This window comes from Oncorhynchus clarkii, unplaced genomic scaffold (genome assembly GCF_045791955.1).
Source record: "Oncorhynchus clarkii lewisi isolate Uvic-CL-2024 unplaced genomic scaffold, UVic_Ocla_1.0 unplaced_contig_5422_pilon_pilon, whole genome shotgun sequence".
Lineage (NCBI taxonomy): Eukaryota > Metazoa > Chordata > Actinopteri > Salmoniformes > Salmonidae > Oncorhynchus > Oncorhynchus clarkii.
The window spans coordinates 236,136-250,923 of NW_027257938.1; the positions used below are offsets into that span (position 1 = coordinate 236,136).

The 14,788-nt window shown below is 50.0% G+C and overlaps 1 protein-coding gene across 2 annotated transcripts; it reads left to right on the forward strand.

Moving 5' to 3' along the window:
• Positions 1-390: 390 nt before the first annotated feature.
• LOC139394105 (tRNA (cytosine(34)-C(5))-methyltransferase, mitochondrial-like) lies at positions 391-11,735 on the forward strand. 2 transcript variants are annotated; one of them, XM_071142125.1, is made up of 8 exons: positions 391-625; positions 791-894; positions 2,400-2,561; positions 2,598-2,851; positions 3,338-3,492; positions 9,108-9,235; positions 10,417-10,731; positions 10,796-11,735. In XM_071142125.1, the coding sequence occupies exons 1-7, from the start codon at positions 470-472 to the stop codon at positions 10,688-10,690; spliced, it is 1,233 nt and encodes a 410-aa protein (XP_070998226.1). In that variant the 5' UTR covers positions 391-469; the 3' UTR covers positions 10,691-10,731; positions 10,796-11,735. The 2 variants fall into 2 exon arrangements, with proteins under 2 accessions (XP_070998226.1, XP_070998225.1); XM_071142124.1 differs by having other exon boundaries at positions 2,400-2,851.
• Positions 11,736-14,788: the final 3,053 nt, after the last annotated feature.

Consider the following 14,788-nt stretch of genomic DNA (forward strand, 5'->3'; position numbering starts at 1 on the left):
GAACGGGGTCAGGGGGTCAGTCTTGTCCTGTATCACCTTACCATGTGAACGGGGTCAGGGGGTCAGTCTTGTCCTGTATCACCTTACCATGTGAACTGGGTCAGGGGGTCAGTCTTGTCCTGTATCACCTTACCATGTGAATGCATCTTGTACATTTCCATAACATGTTACTTTAGTCACACAGCTACATTCTTGGGATTTCATAGTCACATTTTCTACCTTGTGTAAATTTTTGTTATAAAATGCTAATAAATGCGTATATGGATTTGTACCCTTGTCTCTATTCCAAACTCTATTGGCCTCCACATTCACCCGGCTTTATGTTAGGGAGGGGAACTGAGTTTAAAATAGCCTAGGAGAAGGGGGTAAATTATAAGACACGGACACGTCTAAAGAAAAACACGAATGAAATGGACATTTCGGCGTCAACCGTTTGCTTAAATTGATTTAATTCTGATTTATTTATGAAATGTTTAGACGTTTAGTCTCGGGAGAGTTATTTATTCTACAATGGAGACATTCTCAGTTGTCGACATGTCTGAGATTACTGTCGTGCAACTCCGTTATCGGTCCCGACCGTGGACAGGACCTGTCGAGAGAGGAGCGAACTGTTCCGACCGAACGGGTAAGGTTGGTTCATACGAATACACGAATAGGACCAGCAGACAATACGTTTGTGGGTTCTTTGATCAAATAAATGATTAGATGTGTTAAACTTTTAGTTACACACACGCACACACTCATCAGCCGTCGTCCTGTTTGAATCTAGACGTGTTCCTCAAACTCACAGGTTCTTTCCCGACCCGAGAAACAGAAACGGGTGTGTAAAGTCATATTGGACCGTTTTGACCAACAGTACGGTCAGGAACTTGGCCCCCTATGGCCGTCTGCAAGGTATGTACGCGTTCACCTCGTCCTCGTATCCTTTTATACAGTCTATGCAGCATTACGTGCCAATAACTATATTATAAGTCGTTGTATTACTCTGAACTTAAATCGGATGGGAACTCTGTTGTAGTCTTGTTTCCCAAATGGCACCGTATTCCCCATAGGTCTTGGTCTAAAGTTGTGCAGTGCATTCTGGAAGTATTCAGACCACATAGATTTTTTTACACATTTTGTTATGTTACAGCCTTGTTCTAAAATGGCTCATCAATCTACACACAATACCCCATAATGACATCACAATACCCCATAATGACATCACAATACCCCATAATGACATCACAATACCCCATAATGACATCACAATACCCCATAATGACATCACAATACCCCATAATGACAAAACAGGTTTAGACAGTTTTGCAAATGTATATAAAAAAAAAATGGGAGTTTCTCCCATTCCTCTCTGCAGATTCTCTCAAGCTCTGTGAGGTTGGATGGGGAGCGTCGTTGTACAGATATTTTCAGGTCTCTCCAGAGATGTTTGATCGGGTTCAAGTCCGTGTTCCTGCTGGGACACTGAAGGACATTCAGTGACTTGTCCTGAAGCCACTCCTGCGTTGTCTTGGTTGTGTGCTTAGGGTCGTTGTCCTATTGGAAGGTGAACCTTCGCCCCAGTCTGAGGTCCTGAGCGCTTTGGAGCAGGTTTTCATCAAGGATCTCTCGGTGTTCCGTTCATCTTTGCCTCGATCCTGACTAGTCTCCCAGTCCCTGCCGCTGAAAAACATCCACACAGCATGATGCTGCCACCACCATGCTTCACCGTAGGGATGGCGCCAGGTTTCCTCCAGACTTGGCACGCTTGGCATTCAGGCCAAAGAAACCAATCTTGATTTCATCAAACCAGGGAATCTTGTTTGAGAGTCTTTAGAAAACTCCAAGCGGGCTGTCATGTGCCTTTTAATGACAAGTGGCTTCCATCTGGCCACTCTACCATAAAGGCCTGATTGGTGGAGTGCTGCAGAGATGGTTGTCCTTCTAGAAAGTTCTCCCATCTCCAAAGAGGAACTCTGGAGCTCTGTTAGAGTGACCATCGGGTTCTTGGTCACCTCCCTGACAAAGGGAAAGGTGTTGTTGAACCCTGGGTGCTGGCAGTATGGAGTGATGCTCAACCTCTTCTCCTCTCCTCCTGTCTCCTACAGGGCTGTGTTGTTGAACCCTGGGTGCTGGCAGTATGGAGTGATGCTCAACCTCTTCTCCTCTCCTCCTGTCTCCTACAGGGCTGTGTTGTTGAACCCTGGGTGCTGGCAGTATGGAGTGATGCTCAACCTCTTCTCCTCTCCTCCTGTCTCCTACAGGGCTGTGTTGTTGAACCCTGGGTGCTGGCAGTATGGAGTGATGCTCAACCTCTTCTCCTCTCCTCCGGTCTCCTACAGGGCTGTGTTGTTGAACCCTGGGTGCTGGCAGTATGGAGTGATGCTCAACCTCTTCTCCTCTCCTCCTGTCTCCTACAGGGCTGTGTTGTTGAACCCTGGGTGCTGGCAGTATGGAGTGATGCTCAACCGTTTTGCTGCGGTGTCAGAGGTCAAACAACGCCTCCAAGGGCAAGGCTTCGTCAGCCTACTGCCCCACACGGACCTGCCTCTTAACTCCTCTCTCCCCCAGCCTCACCCTGCCTCTCCCACCCAGCCTAGCTCCATCCCTCACCCTACCTCTCCCACCCAGCCCAGCTCCATCCCTCACCCCGGTCCTCCTCCTCCCTCCCTTCAGTGTTTCATCCACCCCTCCCCAGTGCGTTACCCCTCTCCTCTTCACCGCCAGGGCCAGTTGAAACCCTACTACCTGATGAACGCTGCCTCCCTGCTGCCTGTCTTAGCCCTGGGGGTAGAGGAGGGGGACAGGGTCCTGGATCTCTGCTCTGCTCCTGGAGGGAAGGCCTTGGCTATACTACAGACTGCTGACCCAGGTCAGGACATGAGCATTACACTGTTAGGGTGTAGAGGAGGGGGACAGGGTCCTGGATCTCTGCTCTGCTCCTGGAGGAAAGGCCTTGGCAAAACTACAGACTGCTGACCCAGGTCAGGAGCATTACACTGTTAGGGTGTAGGGGGTCAGGGTGTAGGGGGTCAGGGTGTAGGGGGTCAGGGTGTAGGGGGTCAGGGTGTAGGGGCTAAGGGTGTAGGGGCTAAGGGTGTAGGGGCTAAGTGGTTAGGGTGTAGGGGCTAAGGGTGTAGGGGGTTAGAGAGTAAGGGGGCTAATTAGGGTGTAGGGGCTAATTAGGGTGTAGGGGCTAATTAGGGTGTAGGGGCTAAGGGTGTAGGGGGTTAGGGTGTAGGGGCTAACCCCTTAAGGGTAGGACTGCTAACCCAGGTCCTGTTAAACTCATTAATGGGAACGGTTAACACCGTTATATTGATAACATGAGTCAGTCTCATCTGTCGTTGTGTTCCAGCTCTGTTGTGTTGTAATGAAATGGACCCACACCGACGTGATTGGCTGGCCAAAACCCTGGAATCCTTCATCCCCCAATCGCTGAGCAGCACTGTCACCGTGTCCAATCAGGATGGACGGAACTTTGGGCAGAGTGAAGCCGGAATGTATGACAAGGTGAGGGAAGAAGACACAAGGGCTCCATCTCAGTGTGTTGTGCATCCTATCTCCTTACCTCCTTCCCATCCGTATTGGTAGGAGACGCTCCCTCTCAGTGCATCCTATCTCCTTACCTCCTTCCCATCCGTATTGGTAGGAGACGCTCCATCTCAGTGCATCCTATCTCCTTACTTGCTTTCTTCCCATCCGTATTGGTAGGAGACACTCCCTCCCTTCAGACTGGTTTCTCCAATGGGTTTTAAGAAAGGGGCTAGGAGACAGGCTGCAAGGAGTCCTGGACGGAGGAAGAGCCATGATAACATTTCTCTGAAGTGAGCGTCTCCAACCTGCAGTTCCAGCAGGGGGCGCTCTTGTTCCTCTGAACGGTCATCAAATCAGATCCCGTTTATCTGGTCACATGCGCGCGCGGGTTTAGCAGATATTGTTGCAGGTGTAGCGAAATGCCTGTAAATCACATAACAGCCCAGATCAGTGGAAAGACACACATAACAGCCCAGATCAGTGGAAAGACACACATAACAGCCCAGATCAGTTGAAAGACACACTGCAGCTATTCTGAACGTTTCCTGTTGAAGGACAATATGCCCGTATGAATACAGTAATGGACTCACACATAACGGTCCCATTTATCTTTGTTTGCAAAATAATATAGATATATATATATTTTTTTAGACAAGTTAAAAACTCCATAGTGGTCGAAGGCACTGCATCTCCGTGCTAGAGGCGTCACTACAGACCCTGGTTCAATCCCGGGCTGTATCACAACCAGGCCGTGATCTGGAGTCCCATAGGGCGGCGCACAATCGGCCCAGCGTCGTCCGTGTTTGGGGGGGGGGGGGGGTCTTTTATCTACTTCCTCAGAGTCACAAAACAAGTTCTTATTTACAATGACGACCCTAGGAACAGGTGGTTAACTGGTCTAGGAACAGTGGGGTTAACTGGTCTAGGAACAGTGGGTTAACTGGTCTAGGAACAGTGGGGTTAACTGGTCTAGGAACAGTGGGGTTAACTGGTCTAGGAACAGTGGGGTTAACTGGTCTAGGAACAGTGGGTTAACTGGTCTAGGAACAGTGGGTTAACTGGTCTAGGAACAGTGGGTTAACTGGTCTAGGAACAGTGGGTTAACTGCCTTGTTCAGAGGAACAGTGGGTTAACTGGTCTAGGAACAGTGGGTTAACTGGTCTAGGAACAGTGGGTTAACTGGTCTAGGAACAGTGGGTTAACCAGTCTAGTGGGTTAACTGGTCTAGGAACAGTGGGTTAACTGGTCTAGTAACAGTGGGTCAACTGGTCTAGGAACAGTGGGTCAACTGGTCTAGGAACAGTGGGTTAACTGGTCTAGGAACAGTGGGTTAACTGGTCTAGGAACAGTGGGTTAACTGGTCTAGGAACAGTGGGTTAACTGGTCTAGGAACAGTGGGTTAACTGGTCTAGGAACAGTGGGTTAACTGGTCTAGGATCAGTGGGTTAACTGGTCTAGGAACAGTGGGTTAACTGGTCTAGTGGGTTAACTGGTCTAGGAACAGTGGGTTAACTGGTCTAGGAACAGTGGGTTAACTGGTCTAGGAACAGTGGGTTAACTGGTCTAGGAACAGTGGGTTAACTGGTCTAGGAACAGTGGGTTAACTGGTCTAGGAACCGTGGGTTAACTGGTCTAGGAACAGTGGGTTAACTGGTCTAGGAACAGTGGGTTAACTGGTCTAGGAACAGTGGGTTAACTGGTCTAGGAACAGTGGGTTAACTGGTCTAGGAACAGTGGGTTAACTGGTCTAGGAACAGTGGGTTAACTGGTCTAGGAACAGTGGGTTAACTGGTCTAGTGGGTTAACTGGTCTAGGAACAGTGGATTAACTGGTCTAGGAACAGTGGGTTAACTGGTCTAGGAACAGTGGGTTAACTGATCTAGGAACAGTGGATTAACTGGTCTAGGAACAGTGGGTTAACTGGTCTAGGAACAGTGGGTTAACTGGTCTAGGAACAGTGGGTTAACTGGTCTAGGAACAGTGGGTTAACTGGTCTAGGAACAGTGGGTTAACTGGTCTAGGAACAGTGGGTTAACTGGTCTAGGAACCGTGGGTTAACTGGTCTAGGAACAGTGGGTTAACTGGTCTAGGAACAGTGGGTTAACTGGTCTAGGAACAGTGGGTTAACTGGTCTAGGAACAGTGGGTTAACTGGTCTAGGAACAGTGGGTTAACTGGTCTAGGAACAGTGGGTTAACTGGTCTAGGAACAGTGGGTTAACTGGTCTAGTGGGTTAACTGGTCTAGGAACAGTGGATTAACTGGTCTAGGAACAGTGGGTTAACTGGTCTAGGAACAGTGGGTTAACTGATCTAGGAACAGTGGATTAACTGGTCTAGGAACAGTGGGTTAACTGCAGTGTTGATGTTTATGCCGAGGTAGGTATAATTATTTGTGTGCTCTGTCTCCCTCCCCTCTCTTCACTCCCCCCTGCCTCTCTTCCTCTCTCCCCCCTGCCTCTCTTTCTCTCGCTCCGCCCTGCCTCTGTCTCTTATCTCCTCTCCCACAGAGGGCTATAGGATTAGCTCTTGTTCTCCTCTGTGGCACTCATTAGCGCCGTCTCACTGACTGGAGAGGCCCTGTGGAGGAGAGGAGCCCACGCCTCTACCCACCGGAGGAAAACCCATCCTATCTCATCCCCCCTCAGCAGCTAGCATCACATAGAGACTTTACATTACAGTCATCCTCTCTCTGCTCTGTTCTCTCTCTCTCTCTCTCTCTCTCTCTCTTCTCTCTCTGTTGCTCTGTTCTGTTCTCTTTTCTCTCCTCTCTTTTCTCTTTCCTCTGTGTTCTCTCTCCTCTGTTCTCTCTCTCTTCTCTCTGTTGCTCTGTTCTATTCTCTCTTTCACTCCTCTGTTCTCTCTCTTCTCTTCTCTCCTCTCTTCTCTGTTCTCTCCTCTCTGTTCTCTCCTCTGTTCTTTCTCCTCTGTTCTCTCCTCTCTCTTCTGTTCTCTCCTCTCTATTCTCTCCTCTCTCCTCTCTCTCCTCTCCTCTGTTCTCTCTCCTCTGTTCTCTCCTCTCTCTCCTCTCCTCTCTGTTCTCTCTCCTCTGTTCTCTCCTCTCTCTCCTCTCCTCTCTGTTCTCTCCTCTCTGTTCTCTCCTCTCTGTTCTCTCCCCTCTGTTCTCTCTTCTCCTCTCTCTCCCCTCTGTTCTCTCCTCTCTGTTCTCTCCTCTCTGTTCTCTCCTCTCTGTTCTCTCCTCTTTGTTCTCTCCTCTCTGTTCTCTCCTCTCTGTTCTCTCCTCTCTGTTCTCTCCTCTCTCTCCTCTCTGTTATCTCCTCTCTGTTCTCTCTCCTCTCCTCTCTCTCCTCTCCTCTCTGTTCTCTCTCCTCTGTTCTCTCCTCTCTCCTCTCTCCTCTTTCTGCTCTTGAAACAGAAAGGGGTTGATGGATTTAGGGGCTAGAGACCATGAGGCTGGGGATCTTTCCTGTGTTGTGTCATTAGTGTTCTTCATTGAATTAGAATACTAGTCATTTGAATAGTGCTTCTCACCATGTATCTCTGTCTGTCTCTGTCCCTGTCCCTCCACGCCTTATGCCTCCCTGCTGCTGGTTTCATTTACTATCTCTAGATTTAGTGGTTTTGTTGACCCCCCCACCTATTAATTCTCTAATTGTCTTTCTCTCTCCCCGCTCCTCCCTCTTCTCTCCCCCCTCCTCCCTCTTCTCTCCCCGCTCCTCCCTCTTCTCTCCCCCTCCTCCCTCTTCTCTCCCCCTCCTCCCTCTTCTCTCCCCCCTCCTCCCTCTTCTCTCCCCCTCCTCCCTCTTCTCTCCCCCTCCTCCCTCTTCTCTCCCCCCTCCTCCCTCTTCTCTCCCCCTCCTCCCTCTTCTCTCCCCCCTCCTCCCTCTTCTCTCCCCCTCCTCCCCCTTCTCTCCCCCTCCTCCCTCTTCTCTCCCCGCTCCTCCCCCCTCCTCCCTCTTCTCTCCCCCTCCTCCCTCTTCTCTCCCCCTCCTCCCTCTTCTTTCCCCCCTCCTCCCTCTTCTCTCCCCCCTCCTCCCTCTTCTCTCCCCCCTCCTCCCTCTTTTCTCCCCGCTCCCCCCCTTCCCCTCCCTCCCTTCCTCCATCTTCTCTCTCCCCCTCCCTCCCTTCCTCCCTCTTCTCTCCCCCCTCCTCCCTCTTCTCTCCCCCCCTTTCTCTTCTTTCCCCCTCCTCCCTCTTCTTTCCCCCCTCCTCCCTCTTCTCTCCCCCCTCCTCCCTCTTCTCTCCCCCGTCCTCCCTCTTCTTTCCCCCCTCCTCCCCCTTCTCTCCCCCTCCTCCCTCTTCTCTCCCCGCTCCTCCCTCTTCTCTCCCCCTCCTCCCTCTTCTCTCCCCCTCCTCCCTCTTCTCTCCCCCCTCCTCCCTCTTCTTTCCCCCCTCCTCCCTCTTCTTTCCCCCCTCCTCCCTCTTCTCTCCCCCCTCCTCCCTCTTCTCTCCCCCCTCCTCCCTCTTTTCTCCCCGCTCCCCCCCTTCCCCTCCCGCTCCTCCCCCTTCCCCTCCCTCCCTTCCTCCATCTTCTCTCTCCCCCTCCCTCCCTTCCTCCCTCTTCTCTCCCCCTCCTCCCTCTTCTCTCCCCCCTCCTCCCTCTTCTCTCCCCCTCCTCCCTCTTCTCTCCCCCTCCTCCCTCTTCTCTCCCCCCTCCTCCCTCTTCTCTCCCCCCTCCTCCCTCTTCTCTCCCCCCTCTTCTCTCCCCCCTCCTCCCGCTTCTCTCCCCGCTCCTCCCCCTCCCTCCCTTCCTCCCTCTTCTCTCCCCCTTCCTCCCTCTTCTCTCCCCCTTCCTCCCTCTTCTCTCCCCCTCTCCCCCTTCCTCCCTCTTCTCTCCCCCTCCCTCCCTCCCTCTTCTCTCTCCTCCCTCCCTCCCTCCCTCTTCTCTCTCCTCCCTCCTCCCTCTTCTCCCTCCCTCCTCCCTCTTCTCCCTCCCTCCTCCCTCTTCTCCCTCCCTCCTCCCTCTTCTCCCCCCTCCTTTCTTTTCTCCCCTCCCCTTCTTCTCCCTCCCTCCTCCCCTCCCTCTTCCCTCTTCTCCCTCTTCTCCCTCCTCCCTCCCTCCTCTTCTCCCTCCCTCTTCTCCCTCCCTCCTCCCTCTTCTCCCTCCCTCCTCCCTCTTCTCCCCTCCCTCCTCCCTCTTCCCCTCCTCCCTCTTCCCCTCCTCCCTCTTCCCCTCCTCCCTCTTCCCCTCGTCCCTCTTCCCCTCGTCCCTCCTCCCTCCTCTTCTCCCTCCCTCCTCCCCCTCCCTCCTCCCTCTTCTCCCACCCTCCTCCCTCTCTCCTCCCTCCCTCCTCTTCTCCGTCCCTCCTCCCTCCCTCCTCCCTCTTCTCCCTCCCTCCTCCCTCTTCTCCCTCCCTCCTCCCTCTTCTCCCCTCCCTCTTCTCCCTCCCTCCTCCCTCTTCTCCCCTCCCTCCTCCCTCCTCCCTCTTCCCCCTCCCTCTTCCCTCTCCCTCCTCCCTCCTCCCTCTCCCTCCTCCCTCCTCCCTCTCCCTCCTCCCTCTTCCCTCTCCCTCCTCCCTCTTCCCTCTCCTCCCTCCCTCTTCCCTCTCCTCCCTCCCTCTTCCCTCTTCCTCTTCCCCCTCCCTCCTCCCTCTTCCCCCTCCCTCCCTCCTCCCTCCCCCCCTCCCTCCCAGGTTCTGCTGGATGCTCCATGTTCTAATGATCGTAGCTGGCTGTTCTCCGGACCAGGAGGGGAGCAGCATGGAGCTGTGAGGCTGAGGGAGAGGGCCAGGCTGCCCACACTACAGACACAACTGCTCAGGTATGAATTCATGCTTTAATTATGAAATCAGCTTGGCAATATACAGACATACCGGGCCCAAAAATAGACATACCTGGCCTACATAGACATACCTGGCCTACTAACAGACATACCTGGCCTACATACAGACATACCTGGCCTACAAACAGACATACCTGGCCTACATACAGACATACCTGGCCTACAAACAGACATACCTGGCCTACATACAGACATACCTGGCCTACAAACAGACATACCTGGCCTACATACAGACATACCTGGCCTACAAACAGACATACCTGGCCTACATACAGACATACCTGGCCTACTAACAGACATACCTGGCCTACATACAGACATACCTGGCCCACAAATAGACATACCTGACCTACATACAGACATACCTGGTCTACATCCAGACATACCTGGCCTACATACAGACATACCTGGCCTACATACAGACATATCTGGCCTACATACAGACATACCTGGCCTACATACAGACATACCTGGCCTACATACAGACATACCTGGCCTACATACCTGGCCTACATACAGACATACTTGGCCTACATACAGACATACCTGGCCTACATACAGACATACCTGGCCTACATACCTGGCCTACATACAGACATACCTGGCCTACATACCTGGCCTACATACAGACATACCTGGCCTACATACCTGGCCTACATACAGACATACCTGGCCTACATACAGACATACCTGGCCTACATACAGACATACCTGGCCTACCTCCAGACATACCTGGCCTACATACAGACATACCTGGCCTACATACAGACATACCTGGTCTACATACAGACATACCTGGCCTACATACAGACATACCTGGTCTACATACAGACATACCTGGTCTACATCCAGACATACCTGGCCTACATCCAGACATACCTGGTCTACATCCAGACATACCTGGCCTACATCCAGACATACCTGGTCTACATCCAGACATACCTGGCCCACATCCAGACATACCTGGCCTACATACAGACATACCTGTCCCTTTTCCACTGTGGGGTTTTACACCAGAGTTTTGTGTTTCTACCTCTGAGGCCGGGGGTGTAAAAACAGTCCTGGGCCAGGCCTATGTTGACCTTTAACCTGAAATCAATCCACAGCCCTCTCTTCCAGCTGCTACTGATCTGTCTCATCACATCCTGTCTGTTCCCCAGGTCTGCGCTGGCTGCGTTGCGTCCGGGGGGCGTGGCCGTCTACTCCACCTGCACGTTGTCCCGCTCTGAGAACCAGGAAGTGGTGGAGGCGGTCCTAAACACCTGTCCAGGGGTGGAGCTTCAAGACCTGGAGGAGGAGCTAGCCCTTCCGCTCCAGAAACACTTCACCTTCACCCCGTTAGGCCACACCCCCTCGTTAGGCCTCCTTGTGGTTCCACAGCAGGGTCAGAGCTGGGGGCCCATGTTCCTGTCGCGCATCAAGAGGATTCACTGATTGGTTGATTGACTCGCTGACTTCCTGTCACGCATCAAGAGGTACTGCCTGCCTGACTGGTCGGTTGGTTGATTTTCTCGCTGACTTCCTGTCACGCATCAAGAGGACTCGCTGACTTCCTGTCACGTATCAAGAGGACGAACTGACTGAGCATGTCAGACGCTGAGGCTGGTCTTCGATGGATTCCACAATGCAACATGTTTTCATGTGACGGCTACTGCTAACGAGCTAACTCTCTAGGGCTTGTGTTCCAAATGCCACTCTATATATATATAGCACACACAAGTAGTGCACTATATAGGGAATAGGGTGCTATTTAGGAAGCACCCTTTGTCTCACACGCTCTTTGCCCATGTTCCTATCTGGCATCAAGAAGACCCACTGAACTCTTAAATAAAGGTTACATAAAATAAAGAATGAATCCCAATGACCTCTGAATACCCACAACAGTTGTTGATACAAAGAAGCAGTGACGGCTGCTGATTGGCTGAATACCCGAGGTGCATTATGGTTTGAATTGTCAACAAAGCAGCATGACAGAAATATGAGGCCAAGTTTTCAAACCTCCTGTAGTTTCTTTGAGAATATATATATATATATATATATATATATATATATATATACATATAAAACGATCTTTGCACGATTCTATTTCACTTTTGCACGTTAAAAACCGAACGACCACATCTGCACATGCTGCCGTTGTCTTGAACAGATTAGATGATGCTACTTAGGAGGAGCAGCTCCTGATGAACGGGTACACCAGGGAGAACGCAACAAGCATGTAGATACAATAAACTGAAAACACATTATCTAACTGGGGATAGCTAGCTAACATAATGTCACTGAGCATTATCTAACTGGGGACAGCTAGCTAACATAATGTCACAGAGCATTATCTAACGGGACAGCTAGCTAACACAATGTCACAGAGCATTATCTAACTGGGGATAGCTAGCTAACGTAATATCACAAAGCGTTATCTAATTGGGGATAGCTAGCTAACGTAATATAACAAAGCATTATCTAACTGGGGACAGCTAGCTAACATAATGACACAAAGCATTATCTAACTGGGGATAGATAGCTAACATAATGACACAGAGCATTATCTAACTGGGGACAGCTAGCTAACATGTCACAGAGCATTATCTAACTGGGGATAGCTAGCTAATATGTCACAGAGCATTATCTAACTGGGGATAGATAGCTAACATAATGTGACAGAGCATTATCTAACTGGGGACAGCTAGCTAACATGTCACAGAGCATTATCTAACTGGGGATAGCTAGCTAACGTAATGTGACAGAGCAGGTAACTTTCATTCTGAAATAACTTAATGTCAGATATTAGTTTAGAAAGACTTGACATTGGCATGGGAGTTAACTAGCTACCAGCTGCTTATTAAAAGGTAGACAACTGGTTAATTTGACCCCAAAATCGCCCAAACTGTTTCTCAAAATTAGCGTAGCTGGCTAATTAATTTAATAATGCGTTGATACCCCCCAGGTTTTATGTTGTTTTAGTCCCCACATCTTGTCGCCCTGTCACCTACTGTAAAACTAATAATTTTGCACGCCCAATTATTCAGTTTTTTGATTTGTTAAAAAAGTTTGAAATATCCAATAAATGTCGTTCCACTTCATGATTGTGTCCCACTTGTTGTTGATTCTTCACAAAAAAATACAGTTTTATATCTTTATGTTTGAAGCCTGAAATGTGGCAAAAGGTCGCAAAGTTCAAGGGGGCCGAATACTTTCGCAAGGCACTGTAGCTAATGTTTATCTATGGTATTTGAAACACTCGGTGCCGACCTGACTAGAGATTTGGGAGAGAACGGGGAGTACGTCTCAAGGCCAAGGTCTCCCGGCTGGTTAGTGTGACTGTGTGTGCGTAGCAGGACATTGTGTGCTAATGTTAGCGTGAATGTGTGTGCGTATGGTGGTGTGAATGTGTGGGCGTAAGAAGTCAGTATAAAATGAATTGATTTGTATTCTTGACTTCAGAACGTTCTGTGAATAAACCTTTTTGACTCTTTAGCTGGGCCTCCGTCTGTTTCATTCAACCAGGATCTTACACATTCTGGTGTGCAGACTGAGTGGTATAATTCAATTGGGTTATGAACATTGAGAATGTAAAAGGGCACTCCACACTGCCCTTTCCCACCTGGACAAACGGAACACCTGCGTGAGAATGCTGTTCATCGACTACAGCTCAGCGTTCAACACCACACTGCTCATCACTAAGCACATTCACACCACCATGTCCTCAAGGCTAATTATGTGTCGAGGAAATGTCTGGTCGAGTTGCATTGCGACACACATTTCAGTTTCGTATTTAAATGCAGTAATTTACCATTTTTTCTCCCAGTGGATGCGATGTTCAGGTGCACATGAACACTACTGAGGAGAAATACGTGTGTTTAGTTCCGTGTTGTAATCTGTCATGTGTTTTGAAGTGGGCGTGTCTCGGAGCTCCATGTCATGTCCGTGCGTCATGGGAGCGGCTGCCCGGGCTCCTAATTGAGTAATACGTTTTGCCGCCTGTTGGCCTGCAGAACTATCATTATGAAATGTCTGTTCATTTATGGAAAGTAAATTCCCCGCTTTGGGGATAAGACAGGAGGAGTGTTTAAGATATTCCGTCTGAATGAACATGTAAATGTGGGTATAATGAAGGTATGTCACATGATTTAATATGTCATGTTTGGGTAAAGAGTAACATGGTTAATGGTATGGTCCATAGGTAGGGGCCAGAGGTATAAAATAACCAGTGGTTATTGGTATGGTCCGTAGGGAGGGGCCAGAGGTATAAAATAACCAGTGGTTATTGGTATGGTCCGTAGGTAGGGGCCAGAGGTATAAAATAACCAGGGGTTAATGGTATGGTCCATAGGTAGGGGCCAGAGGTATAAAATAACCAGTGGTTATTGGTATGGTCCATAGGGAGGGGCCAGAGGTATAAAGATACAGTGGGGCAAAAAAGTATTTAGTCAGCCACCAATTGTGCAAGTTCTCCCACTTAAAAAGATGAGAGAGGCATCTTGACGGTGATCCTGAAGATTGATGGATGGAGAAACATGAGGGAGTCAGGCAGAGAGGTGTCAGGATAGGTTTGTTTCAGCAGTAAGATTGGATCAGCAGTAGGGTTGGATCAGCAGTAGGGTTGGATCAGTTGTAGGATTGGATCAGCAGTAGGGTTGGATCAGCAGTAGGGTTGGAACAGCAGTAGGGTTGGAACAGCAGTAGGATTGGATCAGCTGTAGGGTTGGAACAGCAGTAGGATTGGATCAGCTGTAGGGTTGGATCAGCAGTAGGGTTGGATCAGTTGTAGGATTGGATCAGCAGTAGGGTTGGATCAGCAGTAGGGTTGGAACAGCAGTAGGGTTGGAACAGCATTAGGATTGGATCAGCTGTAGGGTTGGATCAGCAGTAGCCTCTCTATCTGAGTCCTTGGCAGACAGACAAGCAGAGAGACAAGCAGACAGACAGGCAGACAAGCAGACAGACAGGCAGACAGGCAGACAAGCAGACAGACAGGCAGACAAGCAGACAGACAGGCAGACAGACAGGCAGACAAGCAGACAGACAGGCAGACAGACAGACAGACAGACAGACAAGCAGACAGACAGGCAGACAGGCAGCCAGGTGGAATGTCCTAATGGCTGAAGTGAATGGCCCTTTATTCCCTAGTACTCTGGTAGTAGTGTCATAAACAGGGAATAGGGTGCCATTTGGGACCGCCACTCTGTCTACGTTCATATCCGTCAGTTTGCTCTCAGCGTGTCTCTCGGCCCTGGAGGACACCAGACCTCAGACAGCGTCATCTGAATGTCTCAGTCAAAGGGAGACATTAGATTTTTGAAGATTTTTTTAAAGCTGAGATTTTACTCCGTTTCGGTCTGGTCTATGTCGCCTAGGCAGTCTATGTCAAGGAAAGAGCTGATCTAATGAATCACCTGGTCAGTCTGTCAGGAATCACCTGGTCAGTCTATGTCAAGGAAAGAGCTGATGTAATGAATCACCTGGTCAGTCTATGTTAAGAAAAGAGCTGATGTAATGAATCCCTCCCACTCCCAAAGAGCTCGTTGAGGACCT

Bases quoted from the DNA above. Each gene is read 5' to 3' on its own strand.
- LOC139394105 (XM_071142124.1), top strand. From the start codon at position 470: ATGTTTAGACGTTTAGTCTCGGGAGAGTTATTTATTCTACAATGGAGA. The intron at 626-790 runs GTAAGGTTGGTT...TCAAACTCACAG, and splicing joins GAACTGTTCCGACCGAACGG to GTTCTTTCCCGACCCGAGAA. The intron at 9,236-10,416 runs GTATGAATTCAT...TCTGTTCCCCAG, and splicing joins CTACAGACACAACTGCTCAG to GTCTGCGCTGGCTGCGTTGC.